The following is an 18,959-nucleotide window of genomic DNA, read 5'->3' as shown; positions in this document are numbered from 1 at the left end:
GCCTTGCTGAGGAGCTCAGCAGCTGTAGACGAGAGTGGGGACCCCCGTTCCCGCCAAGGGAAGACATGCGTAATCAGTAGCATTCATCTAGATTCGTGAAGCACGGGCACCGAGATTGTGAAGGCCCAGAGAGGGACAGTGACTTGCCCGGGGTCACACAGCATTAGACAGCAGCTCCCCTGAGGCAGACAACCCAGATCTTCCAACTCCAGCTTCGTCGCTGTTTCTGAGGAATGTGGTCAGTCCCTCGGCACAGAAGGGAAGAGGAGTTGTGGGATGGTGGCACGCAAGTTTCCCACTGCGCCGAGCACGTGTAAGCGCGTTACGTACAAGGCTCCGTTATTCCCACCACCCCCGCTTTACAGGTGAGGCATCTGAGGGCCAGAGAGGGGAAGTGCCTGCCCGCGGCCCCAGAGCGCCCCCCCTCCCATGGGCTGCAGTCTTGTGCGTCTCCCTGTGATGACAGTCCCGGGGTTGCCCCGAGTCTCTGCCTCTGGGAGGATCCAGGGTGTGCGAGATCTGGGTTTACACCCCCAGCCAGGGCGGGTGCAGTTAGTAAGCTCGGACAGGCCTCTCTCCTTCCACAAAGTTGTTTTTCCAGCCTGGTCTCCTAAGACTTGGCTCCCTCGGGTGCCCCGCCCTCCTGCTGCTTCAGGGCCTGACCCAAGGGGTGTGGTGGTCAGGTGGCACCTGTTAGAAAGGGGAGAGCAGGAAAATTCCGCCTCCGTCACTGTTAGCCAAGGAGAAGGGCACCCAGCCGCATCTTGCTCTCTGCTGTCACCTAAGCGCAGGGTGCAGAGAAGGCTGTGCCTGACCCTTCTTAGCCTCTCCCCCCTCCCTCCTCTGAGGTGCTCTGGCAAAGCCTTTTCTCGTGATCGCCCCGTATCATTGTGCCAGAATCCCCATGGATGGGAGTAAGGTTGCTGGGTGAAACACAGCACGCCCAGCGAAATTTGAATTTCAGATAAGCCATGAATACATTTTAGCATAAATATGTCCCGTGTAATATTTAGGACAGGCTTATCCTAAAAAATATTTGCTTATCTGACATTCAAATAGAAGTGTGCATCTGGGGGGTGGGGGGGAGGGGGTGGGGTGGGAGGGAGCACTGTTTGTTTTGTTTTGCTTTGTTTTGTTGTTCTAACTCTGGCAACCCCAAACAGATAGCATGTTGTAGCTTATGTGAGTCCTGAGACCCAGAGAGGTGATGGGGCTTGCCCAAGGTCACAGCAAGGTCCTGGTCGGGACTGGGTTTGAAGCCAGGCCTCTTACAGTTCTCCGGATCTGTGTAGATACAGTAGGTGACCTTAGTGGCCACTTCAGGGCCGTCTAACGAGGCCCAGAAGTCACATCCCCAAGCAGACAAACAAAAGCAAACTTCTCTGCCACCTGTATGGTAATGTGAACACAGATGAGAACTCAGAGCACTCACTCGTACCTTGTTCGGTGACTGCTGAGTGGGGACAGACCCTGGCAGGCTGGGGGGTTGGGAAGAAAGAGAGTGTGTCAGTCTGTTCTGGCTCCTGACAAAAATACGATAGACGGAGTGGCTTGTAAACGGCAGACGTGTTCTTCACAGTCCTGGAGGCCGGAAACCCCAGATCCAGGCACTGGCAGATTCAGCCTCTGGTGAGGACCCTCTTCCTGGTTTCTGGACAGCTCTCTATTTGCTGTGTCTTCATGCAGTAGAAGGGACAAGGAAGCTCCCTGGTGTCTCTTTTATAAGGGCACTAATCCCATTCATGAGGGCTCTATCCTCATGACCTAATTGCTTCCCAAGACCCTACCTGTAAATACCATCACCCGTTAGGGTTCAACATGTGAATTTGGGGGGGGGGGGGGCGCAAACACTTAGTCTGTGGCAGGGAGCAAGGATGAAAAGTCCAGCGTCTTGAGAACTGCTAGAGATGGGTCACAGAGGAGTGGTCAGGGTTAAGACCTTTTATAATCTGACCCTGGCATACCTCTCCAGGCCACCTTCTGCTCTTTCTCACCTTATACCCATTTACCCCCCTCCACCCATCCATCCAGGGGCCTCTGCTTTCCAGCCTCCTAGGCTTTGCTCATGCTCTTCCCTCTGCTTGCCAGCCCTTACATCTTCCAAGGCCCATTTCAGTGTCTTTGTACCCCACGCACATGCAGCTCCTTGTGTTACGCCCACCCGTGTGTGCTGCTGCTTCTACTCACCAGAGACTTCTTGAGGCCGAGAGTGTTCCCTTCTCCTCTCTGGACACCCTACACTGGGCCTGCAGTGTGGACAGCCTGCAAATGTTGGGCCAGAGCGAGGGGAGGGGAGCGGGCCCCCACAGCAAGCCTCCTGCTTTGCAGTTTTGCCGAGAGTCTTGGACGGTCTCCAGCTTGTATTCGAGCCGGGCGATGGCCGGATAGCCGGACGCTCCCTTGCAGACGGCCCGTCTTCGCGGAGTGTGGGTTTGGGGTCCTTCAGCCCTTGCTCCCGGTGGGGTCTGGGAGTGCCAGCCTGAGGACGGGACCTGTCTGTGACAGTCACCCAACGGTCCCCAGGGCCCGGAACGGTGTCTGCCATGGGGCAAATGCCCATAAACTCTCGTTGGCTTGATGGATGGGCCGAGGGGGTCAAGGCGACTGTCAGTGCGTCACCGCACGCTGTTCGGGGCACCTCCGACCCCGCAGCAAGCGGGACGGAGCGGTGTGACCAGGCCCGCTGCCGGGGAGGCATGCCTGTGGGGCTCGAACTCCCGAAGCATGAGACCATGACCTGAGCTGAGGTCTGATGCTTCGCCGACTGAGCCACCCAGACTCACCCCTAGATGAGTCTGTATCTTCGGGACTGAAAGGTGGCCTGAGGGAGGTCGGAGAGGGCCGCCAAGGCCGCTGCCTATCGGCTCTACCGTGGGAGTGCGGCCGGGAGGGTTTTCCGCAGGCAGTGAGGTTCTGCGCTCTGCATCTCAAGGGGGCCCTCAGGCTTCTGTGGGGAGATGAGGTGGGCGAAGGAGGAGCTGGGAGGGCCGGGGCATCCCCCCCTCGCACACGTGGCCGCCGAACCCAGGAGGCCTCAGGGAGGGTGGTAAGAGGGGGACAAGGGACAGGCCGGAGTCAAAGCCACCTTTTCACAAAGCCTCTGGTGGTGGAGGGACCGCACGTTCTTGAGGCCTTAGCTCTGCTTCCCCTCGCCTGCCCCGTGCCCCGGGCCTGGCTCTGCCCTGCTCGCCTTGAACCCAGGACCCCCGAGGACTGCAGGTCACAGTGTTGCAGAACGCTGGGCGCCGATAGAGGGTGAGATGTCTAGGTTGATGAGGACCACTGCCTCGCCAGTATTGAGCACTTCCTGTGTGCCCCCAGCACGTCCGGGACCAGGCCCATGCGGGGTCGGGGGGGAGACGCCTTCTGTGTCACAGTCCGATGAGGGTGAGGCCTGTCGGGGGGGGGGGGGTGCATCTGAGGCTCCAGGGGGAAGGGTCACGGCCACATGCCTCTCTGGAGCCAAACGAGAGACCCAGTGACCCCAGAGCTGTGCCACAGCCGTGACCCTCCCAGGCAGGGACGGCACCCCCAGTCCACGACAGCGTGAGACCTGGCGAGAGGGCCTCCCTGAGGAGGTGGCGCCGGGGGAAGGCCTGTGCGGCGGTGAGGAAGCAGCCGCAGCGAGAACAAGGGGAAAAGGGCCCTCTGGGTGGAGGCCGCTGCAGGGACACAGGCCCTGAAACCGGGAGAGCTTGGCATGTTGCAAAGAGAGGGACCGGGGTGGCAGGAGGGCGGGAAGGAGGGGGCGCCATGCGTGAGTTCAGGGCCACGTTGTCAAGGGCCGGCTCCCATGAAGAATTCAAAATCTCCTCCGGGGCGGCTCGACCCGGGCGGCTGGGTCAGTTGAGCATCCGACTTCCGGCCGGGTCACGATGTGGTGGTTCGTGAGGTCGAGCCCCACGTGGGGCTCGCTGCTGTCCGCGCAGAGCCCGCTTCAGATCCTCTGTCCCCCTCCCTCCCCGCGCCCCAAAAAGAAAGAAACATCCAAAAACAACGTTTTTTAGTCTCCTTTTACAAAACCATGGGGTGAGCACCCCGACCACGAGGCTGGCTCCCTTACAGGGTGTGGCAGGGGCGCGGGCGGCCCAGTGAGGCTGCTTGACCCCGCCTCCGGCACCCTCCGCGGCTCGGGGTCTGCTGCTGCTCAGGCGAGCGGCCTGGGTGCGAGGGTATCCGTCCACCCGCAGGGCTGAGCTGGCCTGCAGACTCACGGGGGCCTCCCAAGGCCCCCACCCCCCGAGGGACACCACGTTCTTGCCCTCGTGGATATGGGGTGGGGTTTGGGTGGCGTGGAAACCCCCGCCCCTGGTGTCACCGCCGTCGGCGCCCGCTTGGCCCCGTTCTCCCGCACGTTCAGCCGTGAATGCCGAAGTCCTGTGTCTGCACGGTGCTGGGCTCCCGGAGACCCCGTGTTCCGCGACACCCGTCGAGCGTGCCTTTCGGGGACTGTTCCCTGAGCGTCAGACCGGGAGCTCAGGCTCTGGAGTTGGCCACGTCTGGGTTCGAATCCCAGCTCTGCTACCTGCTGACTTTCTGACCTTGGGGAGTTACTTAATGTCTCGGAGCCTCAACTCCCTAATCTGTGAAATGGGGGCGAGGCTGGTAGCCGCCTCAGGAGGGTTTTTTTTGGTGGGATTAAATGAGATAGAGCATCTAAAGGTCAACTCGGCAGGCTGCAGGCTCATGGCCGGAATCCTGCCTCCTGTTGGCTCTTCGTCCTCATGCTTGTTCCTGCCTTTTGGAGGGAAGATGATGTCGGCCGTTGGAGTGGACGCTCTCGGTGCAGGGACGGCAGCACCAGAGAGCCCTAGAGAATGTGGCAGGGGGCGAGGGGGGCTCCCACCAGGCCTGCTCTGCAGGTGGACATGGGGCGCGCAGGGCTGCGGCAGGGGCTCTTGGAACAAAGCCAGTGGCTTTGAGGTTTTTCTTCCCGGCACACACGTAGGAAGGGCCTCGAATGCAGAGCAAACGGGAAAAGCCAGAGCACCTTGGAAGTGTCCCCTTCCTCTAACCGTGTGCCCTTCTCCCCTAGTGCTCCTGCGGGAAGAAGTGTCCCGGCTCCAGGAGGAAGTCCACCTTCTCCGCCAGATGAAGGAGATGTTGACGAAGGACCTGGAGGAGTCACAGGGTGGCAAGTCCTCCGAGGTCCTGTCAGCCACCGAGCTCAGGGTCCAGCTGGCCCAGAAGGAGCAGGAGCTAGCCAGAGCCAAAGAAGCCTTGCAGGGTAAGTGACTAGTCGGTGGCAGTTCCCTCCCTCCCCTTGCCTGGGGCTCAGGCTTGGGCCACAGGGGCGCCGAGGAGCCAGGGTCCTGCCTCTGCGGGGGGGAGTGGCACGGACACGGGGGTCTCCCGGCGCCTAGACCCCCAGCTGAGGCCGCCCTGTCCCCCTTTCAGTAGATGTCTGTCTGTCGCAGTGTCGGAGGCTTATGTCACTCCCTCCTCTGGGTGACCGCCACCTGCTCTCCATAGTGGCCGTCCAGGCCACCTCCCTCTGAGGCGTGGACGGCGGGCGGGCGTCTCTGCTAGATCGGGATGTGGACCCAGCAGCTGGGTCTCCTCTTTCCCGCCATTCTCGAGGTCCTTTAGCACCTCCCCTCACGGGACGGTGTAGATGCACTGAACCCTCTGCTGGAGGAGGCGTCCGTCCACCACGTTCGCTCTCGTTCAACGTGGCGGTCTCCCGGGGGGCTCGGGCCCCTTCTCCCGTGGTCGGCCTGGAGGGGGCTCCCCTCTGAAAAGTGCGGTGTCCGGTGTTCTCTCCGAGGAGACGAGAGAGGAGGTGGGAGAGAGTGTGGTGCTTTCTGGCTGAGCCGGGCCACCTGTAAGCACCACGCGGCCAGCCAGAAGCCGCTTTAGGGAAGGAGGAAGCCAGCGGTCCCACGTGTGCAGCCGGCTCTCCCTAGAGCTGGCCTGGGACCCTAGCGGCTGGCATACCCCTCACTCCTGGGGGCCACCTGCCCGCGCTCTTTGGGGCTTGGGGGGGGGTCTCAAAAGGTTATTCAAGCAAAGTTGAGAGTCATCCTCTAACAGTGCGTGGAGACCTCGGACCCGTAACCCAGGGCAAGAAAATGGCCTTTGGGGCTTCCTGGATTCTCTGGAGGCCCCCTTACCGTCTCTGATTCTCCTGGGCGGGGTGGGGGGAGGGGGGGAAGCAGTAAAACTTGGCAACCTGCTTTCCACGTGCCATTTTACTAGAATGATAAATACCCTGAAAACTTCATTTTTGAAGCCAAAGCGGTTTTATTACTTAGGTTGAATTCAGGCTGCTATAGCAAAGACATTCCAAAACGGAGTGGCTTAAGGAATTTGTCTCTGTCTTCCATAACCACCAAGCGGAGCATTTTAGGCTGCGGGGTATCTCTGCTCCCCCTCGGCCTGGGGGAGATCCAGGGAAAGAGCCAAAATCGAGGGGCAGACGTTCCCTTTGGCAAGAGCTTGGTGATAACGGCCATGCCCGCCTTCAGGGAGAGCTGGGTAATGTAGTGTCTACCTGGGTGTCCGGGCCCACCCACTGGGCTAACTGGGAGGGAAGCAGGGGCGGGGAAGGTGGGTTTTGCAGGCCAATCAGTCGGCTCTGGTACTGGGTTTCCCTGCCCGGAGCTGGGCTATGAGCAGCAGAACATTGGCACACTGGCCAAGCAGGCTGTCTGTCCAGCGTCCCACTAATGTCCCCCAGGAAGTCTGGAGAGTCATCTTTGAGGGTGCATAGCCCCCTGTGAATTCTTTTCAGCAATACGTGTTACTCATAAAGACAGGTGAACCATTTCCTGCTGGGGTAGTGCTTCCGGTGGGGCCACTCAGTGTTCCGGGTGGTGTCTTCAGGCCAGATGGGGCCGGTGGAATGTGCTGTGGTCCAGCCGATGCTGGGCGATTGGGAAGTCATCGCGCCGGGCACGTACACATTTGCTGCCTGTGCAGCCATCCAGGAGTCTGGGCAGATCTGTACGAGCTTCGAGCTTCCGGGGGTCTCCTGACATCACTCCTTTTTCAGGATGGAGACTCCAGTCACGGGAAATCTCCCTGAGGAAGTGCCTCGGGGCCTCGGGCTGGGCCAGCTGGTGTCCTTTGGTCTCCCTGAGTGCTATGACCCTGTGGAGAGTTGGGACTACCTTGGACGCAGTCCCAGCCACCTTTGCCAGTATTTATTCCAGGGACGGGGAAGCCTGCTTTCCATGTCCTTGACCAGGGAAAGAATTCTCACCCATATTTGCCCTTCTGGACCCGTCTGGGGATGGGGGGATGGGGGGGGGGGGCGCAAAACCTCTCTAAGTTGTTTCTCGGTCCAAAGGAATGGGCAGGCTCATTTATCCACCATTCCCCAGCTCCTGGGACAGACAGTCTGCCCTCTCCAGACCTCGTTCCTGGCCTGAGGACTGAGGCAATGTCTGTGAGGGTGGAGAGCTGCCTGTTAAGATGTGCGTGCTTGGGACGCCTGGGTGGCTTAGTTGGTTAGGTGTCCCGACTTCAGCTCAGGTCACGATCTCCCAATTCATGGGTTCAAGCCCCACGTCGGGCTCTCTGCTGTCAGCGAGGAGCCTGCTTCGGATCCTCTGTCTCCCTCTCTCTGCCCCTCCCCTACTTGTCCTCTCTCTCTCTCTCTCAAAAATAAACATTTATATATTATATAAACATTAATAAACATTATCTTCCTAACTCTTTGCTGTAAGGTGTCTTATCCATCACCAGAAGTCACCCACAGGCGCGGAGATCTGCCGGAGGGAGTGGCTCCCTTGTCAACAGCAATCTTAACAACAAGGGCTTGTCAGTATTCATGACAGGAAAACCTTCTGGAGCACCTACTGTGTGCCAGCACTGGATCTGTCCCTCACCCCAACCCTACCAGGGGGTATCAACCCCCTTTCCCAGATGGAGACACCTGAATGAGGTTCAGAATGGTTAAGTAACTTGGTCAAGGTTATAGAGCTAATCACAAGCAGAGTCAGAAACTTTCCCCTGCAGGAGCATCCCTCTTCTTCCCTCTGGGGAATTCAGTCCGGTGGACGAGAGCAACAGGAGGCCTTCGTAGCTCAGGAAAGGGGACAGCAGACTCTGGGGTCAGATCTGGGCTTGAATCCCAGCTCTATCTAACTTACTAGCTGCGTGACCTCGGGCAAATTCCCTAACCTCTCTGAACTATATAGTTCTCTTGCTGAGGGTAACAAAACCAAAGCTGTTTCTCTTATAATTGGGGCCAATAATAGTAGCTACTTCAAAGGAAGAGGACAAGATCACTTGTCATCAGGATTAAATGAGATATAAAGTGCTTGGCCGAGTGCCTAGTACTGTTAGTGCAAACACTTAGTGATTACCGGACGAGAGGGGGCTTGGCACACCTCGGATCTGCCTGAAGATGTTCGTCCCCTGATTCCCGTTAGGGGTGGCCTGGACCTTAGACCCCCTGAGCCCACCGAAGCTCAAGGTCGCGGTGGTTCCCAAAAGCAGTGGGCACCTTTAGCCGGCCCAAGCATCCTGCCCGGCATTCTCCAAAGTCATAAATAAGACACTTTCTCCCCAGCCACAGCACGTGGTGAGTAAATTGCAGACAGATGTGGGCAGAAGGAGGCTGGAGCATGAAAAGGGATTTATATGCCCATAATGAGGAGAATGAGAATAAATGCGCAAAGCAAGTAAGCAGCAGATGTTGGGTGATGCTTGTTAACAGCCGGCGTCCCTGCAGTGGGAAAACACAAAGCCCCCAAAGACTTCCACCCTGGCAGTTCCCTGCCTACCTGCCCCCGTCTTTGCCTGGGGGTTGGATGAGACCAGAATTTTCCAGAACATGAGAGGATGAGGAACTCAAGCAAACACCAGAAACACCAGCCCGGGGTTCCAATGCCAAAGCAAAGCAAAGGGCCACGTTCGGGGAGAACAGGGTTTAGAAGATTCCTTGGTTCCTTTGGGGATGAGTCTGGAATGTCAGGTTTAGGAGTTCGGTCTCGCTGTGTGTGTAAAGGCAGAAGTCGAGAATGATCTTCCAACAAAGAATGGCGTTATTGTGTGTTTAAACATAACCGGGGTCCTCCAGCCCTACAGGTGCAGTGAGCTTGCAGCTCATGGGGCCCCTTTGGGGTGTCTGTCAATTTCCCCAGCTTCCCCCTCTCAGTTCCATTGATTCCCCCTGAGAATCAAGGCATTACAGAAACATGACCATGAAAATTTGCTTCTGCCTTTTTTAAATGGTGTGTCGAGTGTATTGAGCATTTTCTCGCAATAAATACTCTTTGAAAACATAATTTGTAATGACTACGTAATGTTCTAGCAAATGGAGGCCCCATAATTTAGCCACTTCCTGGTTATTGGACACATAAGTTGTTTCCACTTTTTTCTCAAAGATCTGGGTTTGTAAATCAGTTTATTTTCTTAAGACAACATTTCTCAAACTTCCTGGTCTCCAGACCACTTTATACTCTTTACAAAATTGAGGACCCAAAAGGTCTTTTTAAAAAAAGTTTTTTTGTAAATGTGTATTTATTTTTGAAAGAGAGAGACAGAGCTCGAGCAGGGGAGGGGCAGAGAGAGAGGGAGACACAGAATCCGAAGCAGGCTCCAGACTCCGAGCTGTCAGCGCAGAGCCCAATGTGGGGCTCGAACTCACGAACTATGAGATCATGACCTGACCCAAAGTCGACACTTAACCAACTGAGCCACCCAGGTGCCCCAAAGGAGCTCTTATTTATGTGGTTTAGTTCTGTAGGTGTTTACTATTCTAGAAATTAAAGCTGAGAACCTATTTAAGTCTCCGATAATTTATTTTTAAACAACAGCAGTGAAACCATTACGTGTTAACATAAATTTAAAATTTTTAATGAAAAATACTTATATTTTCCCCAAACAAAGCTACTTGAGTGAGGAGAGCAGCAGCGTTTTACATTTTTGCAAAACCCTTTTAACGTCAGACTTGCCAGAAGACTGCCAAATTCTCATACCTGCTCCTTCAGCCAGGCTACGGTGATTTGTTGTTTGAGTTGAGTATCTGGCAGCAAACAGATAATATTGGAAAAGGGAGGAGGGTATTAATTGCCTTATGAGGTGATTGTAGGTATTACTAAATTTGTTGGCATACTAAAACTCACTAGATGGTAGTATCTGAGAGATTTGCTGCTGTGTGCGATCTCAGACTTTCTCTGGTGAGGGTTTTGTGTTCTGTTGCAGTGAACATAGCCATTGGTCTCGTCTGCCCTTTGAAGGGATACTGCACCACACACGACTTTTTAGCATCTACTATTGATCACTTTTTTAAAAATAAATGTTTATTCATTTTTGAGGGAGAGAGCATGAGCAGAGGGGGGGCAGAGAGAAAGGGGGACAGAAGATCTGAAGTGAGCTCTGCCCTGGCAACAGTGAGCCCGATGTGGAGCTCAAACTCATGAACCGTGCGATCATGAGTTGAGTTGATGGTCACTCAACCCACTGAGCCACCCAGGCGCCCCTACCATTGATCACTTGAGCAGTGCATCACCTGAATGATCACATCTTCTCAATGATGACATACTTCATTATCCATCACCAAAAAGTCACATTTATTAACATCACCACTCATCTCATCAGAAAAGTCTTTAAGTCTCGAGAAGCTTTTGGCATGGTGGCACATCACATTTGCCGAAATTCTCACTTTTGTTTGAAAGCTCAAATTTTATCATCGACAACCAATATGGTCAGTTGTTTCTCAGAAGGAACAGGCTCACTTAGTTCATTTGTGGACTTAGCAGTTTGCCAGGTACCTCGGTTAATACGTTAGTCACTTGTCTGTCAAGTACATGTGGTATTCTATGGCAAAAGTGGCTAGTTTAGCTTGCAACTCAAATGGTCACGCAAATGTCTTTCGTCAAGATAGCCCTTGTTCTTTGGTATGCAGCAAAAGAGCTTTCAATGTGCCTCCATTTAAAAAAAAAAAAAGTGGGACGCCTGGGTGGCTCAGTCGGTTAAGCGGCCGACTTCGGCTCAGGTTATGATCTCGCGGTCCGTGAGTTCGAGCCCCGCGTCGGGCTCTGTGCTGACAGCTCAGAGCCTGGAGCCTGTTTCAGATTCTGTGTCTCCCTCTCTCTGACCCTCCCCCGTTCATGCTCTGTCTCTCTCTGTCTCAAAAATAAATAAACGTTAAAAAAAAAAAAATTAAAAAAAAAAAGTATTCAGGATCAAGTTTTAATAAAATTAATAATTCTTACTGCTTCATCAAGGACATTCGGAAGCAAAACTGTGCCCTCCCCGTTTGTTTGTTTGTTCTTTCAAGAACAAGTGCATAGTGTCAAGAACATAACGACTAATATGGTTTGATGCCTCTGCCTGGATTTCTGCTAAGATGGTCAGCATTTTACTCTGCGTTGCTTTCGTACCAATGGTGAAAATACACAGTAAAAAAGGCAAATAGCATCATAGCATTATTATGAAAATAGTTTTCCTCATGGATCCCCTGAAATGATATTGCTGGTGGTAGTGGCGACAGCTAGCATTTCTGAGCAGTGTGTTTATGCTACATACTCCAGAACTTTAGCTCATTTAGTCTTCCCAACAAGCCCAGGAGGTGCGCTGTGAGTGTGCCAGGAGTATGCGCAGTACCTGGTTCGAGCCAGGTTTGGACTTCAGCAGGGTGGACTTCTGCCCTTAGGGGATGCTGGCAGGGACAGAGAGGGTACTCATGCAGGGGAAACAGCTTGAGCAGAGGCAGGAAGACCAGTGTGACAAAAGCCACGTTCTCGAGCTGCCTTTCAAATGGCGTTGCCCAAGACCCCATTAAATTCTACTTGGAGCCGTGGCCTCTGTCACGGTGGAGGTCCCGAGCCCACCTCGCCCTGACAGGGTCACGACATGGCCCTGAGCCTGCGGCAGGAAAGCGAAAGCCACGCTGGCCTCTGTCCTGGGAGGAGAGCTTTGCTATGAGCGAGGGAGGGGTTTTCTTCAGAGTTGCAGGGACCCTTGCTCGGCCGGGGTGAGCACTGGCCCCAGATGGCCGTGGACATGGGCCAAGTCTGACAGGGGCCTCAACCATGATTCTCCTCGGCCCTGCTCGACTCCCCAGGGGACGCTCTCCTGGCCTCAGAGACCTCGGGGGTGGGGGTAAGGTCCTTCCCGTAAGAGCAGCACCGCTGATGTCTGATCAGGCAGGAGAAAGCGGGGCTTTGCGGCCTCGACTGAAACACAGGCGAAGCGGGTAGGGAACAGGGATGGCACCTTTTCACTCAGATTTAGCAAGCCTCATCCGGGACCTCCTGGGGTTATTAGCCCCGTGCTGAGCCCTCCACACATCTTCGTTTTCTGGTAACCTCCGAACAGCCCCGCGACACAGGTAGAGTGAGCCTGACTTTACAGTTGGGGAAACCGAGGCGCCAGGAGGGTCTTGCCGCTTGCGGGTGTCAGCATTGGAACTTGACCCAGATCCGTTACTACCACACCAGGGTCAGTTTTTGCTCAACGGAAATCTCTTCAGTCTTCATAAAATCATACCCCACTCCCTTGTCTATTTAACAAACGCTTGTGGAGATCTATCTGCCAGGCATTGTTCTGGGCCCTCGGGGTAGGTCTGTGAGCAAAACAGACAAACGGTCCCTTGGTCATGGAGCTGATGTTCTAGAAGAGCGCGCCAGTTGATAACTGACGTATAACAAACTGGCCCCAAATCTTAGTGGCATAAAAACAACCACCAGTGTTCTTATATGTCATGATTTTGTGTCGGGGACTTAGCAGGGCTCAACTGGACAGTTCTGCACCTCCGTGTGGTGTCAGCGGGGCCCCGCCATGGGGGACCCTTCCACCAGAGTCCGGGACGGCTGCACTCATGTATGGTGCCTTGGGGAGGGGGTGGGGGCGGGTCTCAGCTGGAAACGATACCCAGAGCACCCGCGTGGTGGTCAGGCCTTGCACATGGAGACTTAGGGCCCCCCGCAGAGAGGGTCCTCCTGCACGCTTCTTATGGCCTGGCCTCAGACGTCACTTGGCGTCACCTCTACCACATTCTGTTGGTGACAGGCCAGCCACAAGGCTAGCCAGACCCCACACTGTAAAGAGCATGCGGTATGGGAGATACTATTGTGTCCATCTTTGCAAAAATACCATCTGCCACAGAGGAGAGGGAGAAGGCCAGCGACCGACAATGAACAGTGTAGAAATTAAATCGCCCGACTTAGAAGATTTTGAAGGACCACGGGAACGTGGGTGTTTTACAGCCGGGTGAGATGTGACCCAGCCATTCCCTCCCCGGTGTTTACTCACCTGGGAGATAACGTATCCGCACCAAGACCGGCCCAGAAATGGCGGTAGCCGTTTTCTTCGTCATCGCTCCAAAAGCAGGAAGGAGCCCGGATGTCCGACAGATGCAGGGAATCCGGTGCATCCTCTGGTGGAATCCTACTCGGCAGTAAAGCCACCAACTACTGATCCACGTAGCCGCATGGTGGATCTCAACACAATCACGCTGAGCGACAGAGCCCAGCGAGCAGAAGAGCGTATCCCGGATGATTCCATTTACATGAAACTCTAGCAAATGGAAAGGAATCTGTAAGGTCAGAGGGATGAGTGGTTGCCTGGGGCGGAAGCAAGGACAGGAGCGTGGCTCACAAACGGGGGGAGGAGACTTGGGGGTGTCGGATGTGTTCGCTGTCTTGATTGTGGTGATGGCTTCCCGGGGGAGGCGTGTGTTCCGACCGTCTCTAACGGTGCGTATTAAATAGCGTGCACTTACAATCACTGAAGCCGTATTGAAAGGGGGGTAGGGGAATGAGGGGTCCTGGGGATGGCGCGTTTTGGGGTGGGCAGCATTTCCCAGTACCCCATAGGCCACATGGCTCAGGCAGACTCCAGCTTTGCCGCCTTGCCCCGCACGCCGGCCTCAGCGGGCCACGGAGGGGACCCGGCCCCGGTGCGCAGCGTCCGGCCGGTCCGGGCAGAGCCTTGAGCTGTCAAGGCCCCAGCACGCGGGGCTCCTGGGCTCACGTTCCAGAAACAGGCAGAGACCAGAGAGGTCCGAGTCTGCGTGACCGTGGCCTGGGCTTCCGGCCCAGCTCTTTAAATAGCTCTAGCCACCTGGACTGGCCGGTGCCTAAGACACAAGGTGCTGCTACCCGCCAGGCAAGCTGGGCAGGCCTTTGTGCCCGAGCCCAGCGTGTGGGCACAGCAGGAGGAGAGGCATTTTTTGGCACTCAGAATAATGTAGAAATTTAGAAAGGAGCATTCTAATTCTGCTCAGGGTCAGGTACTACAGTAGAGAAAAGATGGAGGTGAACATCTGATGGTTCAGTAATATTTTTTTTAAGTTTATTATTTATTTGATAGAGAGCATAAGCGGGGGAGGGCAGAGAGAGAGGGAGAGAGAAAGAATCCCAAGCAGGCTCTGTGCTGACAGCACAGAGCCCGATGTGGGGCTCGAACCCACGAACTATTAGATCATAACCTGAGCTGAAATCAAGAGTCAGACACTTAACTGAGCCACCCAGGCACCCGGCTCCATAATATTTTTAAAAATAATATACGCATTTAATGTATACATAATTTAAATACATATTTACTGAATATTTTTTTTTAATTTTTTTTTAATGTTTATTTCTTTTTGAGACAGAGAGAGACAGAGCATGAACGGGGGAGGGTCAGAGAGAGGGAGACACAGAATCTGAAACAGGCTCCAGGCTCTGAGCTGCCAGCACAGAGCCCGACGCGGGGCTCGAACCCACGGACCGTGAGATCATGACCTGAGCCGAAGTCGGCTGCTCAACCGACTGAGCCACCCAGGCGCCCCTGAATATTTTTAAAGGATTTTTTTAATGTTTATTTATTTTTGAGAGAGAGAGAGACAGAGTGGGAGCAGGGTAGGGGCAGAGAGGGAGACACAGAATCCGAAGCAGGCTCCAGGCTCTGAGCTGTTAGCACAGAGCCTGATGTGGGGCTCGAACTCACGAACCTCAAGATCATGACCTGAAGTTGGATGCTTAACCGACTGAACCCCCCAGGCACCCCTTTACTGAACACTTTTGTAGGCCAGGAATACATGGGCTGTAAATCCCATACATTGTCTTGGATAATCCTCCCCATTTTTTAGACAAGAAGACTGACAGAGCAGTAGCCTCCTGAAAGGCGGAATTTGAACCCAGGAAGGCATGGGTGGCTCTAGGGCCTGCATGACTTCGCCCGTGGGTCCTGCTGCTGTTTGCTTAAGTGGTTAACAGTTGGTTTTTACGACGAATCATTTGTGACGTGTCTCCTGGAGTGAGGCTGGGCCTGTGGGTCAGAGGCAGGGGGGCACCTTGGAGTGGGCAGTCGGGAGGCCAGGGCTGTCCATCAGGCTTGCCCCTGACCTCTGCAGGCCTCGTCTGGAAAACGGGCGGGTTGGGCCGAGGGTTGTGACAAGTCCCACTGGAATGTGAGCCGCATACTCAGAACACAGGGGGAAAGTACCTCCCGGAAAGCCAGACAGAAGCTTGACGCGACCAACCGGCTGCCTGCCTGTCGCCGGTCACAGAGAGTGCTGCAGGGCCTGCCACTTTGACCCCGGCCCAGAGAGAAGCTTCGGGGCCCACACCCAACAGCCCAACCTGGAAGCCCTTAGCCTGCTGACCTCTGCAGCCCCTGAACTCTGGACAAGTTGCTCACCCGTGCACTTTGGATTGTGAAGATCTACAAGAATCGTTCTGATTCAGGCCTTGCCAGCAGAACTCGGTGCCCAAGGAAAGAAAGAAGTCTTCAGCAGGAACCCATGGGCTCAGGCAGCAGGAGGGGGCACGGCCCAGGACTGGTCAGTGTCCCCAGCGCCTGCCGAGCCCCAGGAAGAGGCTGTGCTGTGCTTCCCTCGGTAGGTTCTGTCCTGGATTCGGGGCCCAGCTAGACGCGGCTAGAGGGTCGGCCTTCCTGGTGCCCTTAACCCTTCTCTCTCCCACCGGGTGTTGGGCAAGGGGCTCAAAAAATGGGTCCTGAGGTGAAGGCATAAGATTGAAAACCCTGTGAAGGCTTCGGGACTGTCGCTTCCTGGGGAAGGCGGCTGTTGACTCAACATTTTAAGGCCAGGAGCGCCCTGAGGTCAGGGTCTGGAGTATGTTATTTCTGCCTCTCGGTGGTTGTTCCCATTCCTGCTGCTATACGGCAGTTAGCAGGGCTGGGGAAAGAGGGACCGAGTAGGGACGAGATGCTTGCTGGGCCGCCAGGGCTCGGGAAGTGCAGAGTGAGGGCCCACACCCCACAGGTACATGCCCACGGTCGGTCACAGATTCCGGAAGGTCCTCGTGCTCGGGTGGCATCCCCCAGGCTGGGTTTCCTGGTTGTAGGACCTGTCGGTGTCATCCTGAGCGCTGACCTTTGTCTCCCGCACGGGGACCAGGGGAACGCGTCACTGCCTCTGAGTCATTTAAGGAATCTGTGCACTGGCTGAGCACCAGTGTCACTGGAGAAAAAAGGGCCCCTGTCTTTCTTCCTCGTAGTTCAGGTGACTGCAGATTGGGGGAAACTTGCTTCCTTCTTGGGCAGAAAGGTCGGGGGTGGCCCTGGGTGGCTTCCCGGGGGAGGTGGGCGGATGGGGACTGGGGGTCTCTGGCCAGACCCGCCAGAGCGGGGCCATTGGCAGCTAGAGCTCTCAGAGGAGCGTGGCTTTGGAGACCACTAGCTCGCACGCCGACCAGGACTGTTCAGTGGCCGGCTGAGCATTGACCTCCCAGCGCCAGACCTCTCACGGCTCACCTGCGCAGGGCTGAGTGTTGGCTGGCGGCAGGTAAACCTCGAACTCGCCGTGAGGCGTATGTCCAGGTATAGAGCAGAAGAATGAGCTGGTCGGTGGGGCATCTGGGGGGCTCAGTCGGTTAAGCGTTCGACTTCGGCTCAGGTCACGATCTCACAGGTCGTGGGTTCGAGCCCCGCGTCGGGCTCTGTGCCGACAGCTCGGATCCGGGAGCCCTCTCTCTCTGCCCCTCCCCCACCCCTGCTCGGTCTCTTTCTTGCTCTCAAAAATAAACATTTTTAAAAATGTTCTATTTTAAAAGAAGAAGAATGAGCTGGTTGGTGATGTCTTGCTGAATGTCGGGGTTTTCCAAAGCACCTGATGACAGCTTAATAGATGAGGACGGTGGGGAGTCAGTCAGAGGCTTGTGGTCCCACGGATGGGAATGTTGTGTCTCCTCTTTGGATGAGAAGTTGGTAAAGCCCCCCTTCACCTCTTTGGGATCTTCCACGCCCACCAGGGAACCCCTGAAGGCAGTGTTCTTCTATTCTTGGATTTCTTTTCATCCGAGAGGGTTTCTGCTTCCCACTCTTCTGGAGGTCCATGCTCCCCGCCCCCAGGCTGCCAGCACATTTGAGGGGCAGTTTCACGTTGGTGATGGATGGCCACTGGGCATACGGGGCGTTCTGCTGTAGGCTGTTGTCATATGGTCTGGAGGCTCCGCTTGCCACGGAGGCTGGCTGGGGGTGGGGGGGGGGGAGGCGGCCTTGCTCCCCTGCAAGTATGAGGGCTCTCCTCGGGCAGAGGTGGGCTTTCCAAGCTCCCCCTAGAAGGGGGGCGGGGTATGATGCCAAGGCACGGTGGCCTCTGTTGCTGTTCAAACTTTGTTGCTAGTAAGTCGGAAAGATGGTGAATAATTTAAGGGTGGGATTTGTGGCTCAAAACAAGGGGGCTTCCTGCCTGCCACGTTTACACTCTATGTGAATGCCAAAAGCAAGGGCAGTAGAGATTTCCCAATTCATAGCGAGCAATTAGGAGACGCTTCTATAGGGAAGGGAAGGTGCCCCTCTGAGCTTCTGAGCTCAGCCCGAACCCTCAGGAAAGAAGTGACGGCAGGGAGCGTCCAGGAAAGCAACCCGCGGCTCGTGGAATCCTGCCCGCCGTCTTACAGGATAGTTCCTAATCTCCCTTCTATGTGTAAAGAGCAGAGGTGCATGAGGTCATGCGGGTGGTGAGACAGGACCAGGCTCCACTTGAACTTTGGCCAAGTTGCTCAACCTCTCTGTCTCCTGTTGGTGGCCCAGGGATTACAACAGCACCTGCTCTCCGGTCCTGAGGATTTAATGAGAAGATTCGTAGAAAGAGGCTGGGGCAGTAAGTACCCATGTGTTAAAATATCAGCGGCTCCCTCTTTATCATTATTCTTGCACTCGGCTTACAGCGACTGTATCATTTATCATCTAAACTGGGAGGGTTTCATAAGAGAAAGAGGGCCTATTAAATAGAGTTCTGAAAAAGATGATAATCCTAAGGTTGTTCCTGGGACATTAGGAGTAAACTGGGACTGTCCCAGGCAGACGGGACCTGTAGCCCTTGACCAGCAGGATAGGATCCGAGTAGCTGGACAGGTGTCAGGCAGGCATTCCAGGTCAGGGAATGACACAAACAAAGGTGTGGGGGTTGGATGCTCATGGTACACACGGCTGACCGTGAGGTGGCCGGCCTCAGGGCTCACCTGCCCCACTGGCCCTCCATTGCACCTGACCCTGTCGCCCGGAGCACTTGCTTGCCTCCGTCACAGGTTCGTCTGCGTTCCTCCGAGACCGCTCATGATATATGAGGACACCACAGGCCACTCGGTTCTTTATGGACCTGAAAAAGACATGATCTTTCCCATGACAGAGAGGTTTGAAAAACACTCTGGTGCTGTGATCGACGGGAGGGAGCGGAGGCAGAGAAGTTAGCTATTAAATCACGGAGCGCATCCTCGTTGACACCAGAGGAACGGAGCTTTCGGGTGGTGGCTGCAGGAAGAAGGACGCGGAAGGCAGGGGAAGGGAGGTGGGGCGGCTGGAGGAGGCTCGCATCCCTAGCCTGCGCGGCTTCCGTGTGAAAACCTCAGCAAGAGCTCGTGATGCCCTGAGAAGGAGGCGTTTCCAGGCAACTGATGTTCCGCACCCAGAGGGCCCCTGTGTCTCCTGGTGGAGCACGGTGTTCTGGGGAGTCAGGTTCCCAGAAGGGTGGAACAGTGGGGTCTAAGAGATGCTGGGAAAGACCTCCTTTCCCCAGAGAAAGACTGGGGAAGGGAGTCGGGACCTGGAGGCCA

At 55.4% G+C, this 18,959-nt stretch overlaps 1 protein-coding gene across 4 annotated transcripts in view; it reads left to right on the top strand.

Moving 5' to 3' along the window:
* Positions 1-18,959, top strand: part of KAZN (kazrin, periplakin interacting protein) — a 1,074,196-nt gene that overhangs the window by 942,285 nt on the left and 112,952 nt on the right. For all 4 annotated transcript variants that reach the window (XM_078452367.2, XM_078452366.2, XM_060625149.3 and 1 more), the window contains one exon: positions 5,036-5,227. In XM_078452367.2, the coding sequence (XP_078308493.1) occupies positions 5,036-5,227 (192 nt within the window). The remainder of the gene's footprint in view (positions 1-5,035; positions 5,228-18,959) is intronic.

This window comes from Panthera onca, chromosome C1 (assembly GCF_046562875.1).
Source record: "Panthera onca isolate mPanOnc1 chromosome C1, mPanOnc1 haplotype 2, whole genome shotgun sequence".
NCBI lineage: Eukaryota > Metazoa > Chordata > Mammalia > Carnivora > Felidae > Panthera > Panthera onca.
This window is presented reverse-complemented; position numbering and strand designations above follow the sequence as displayed.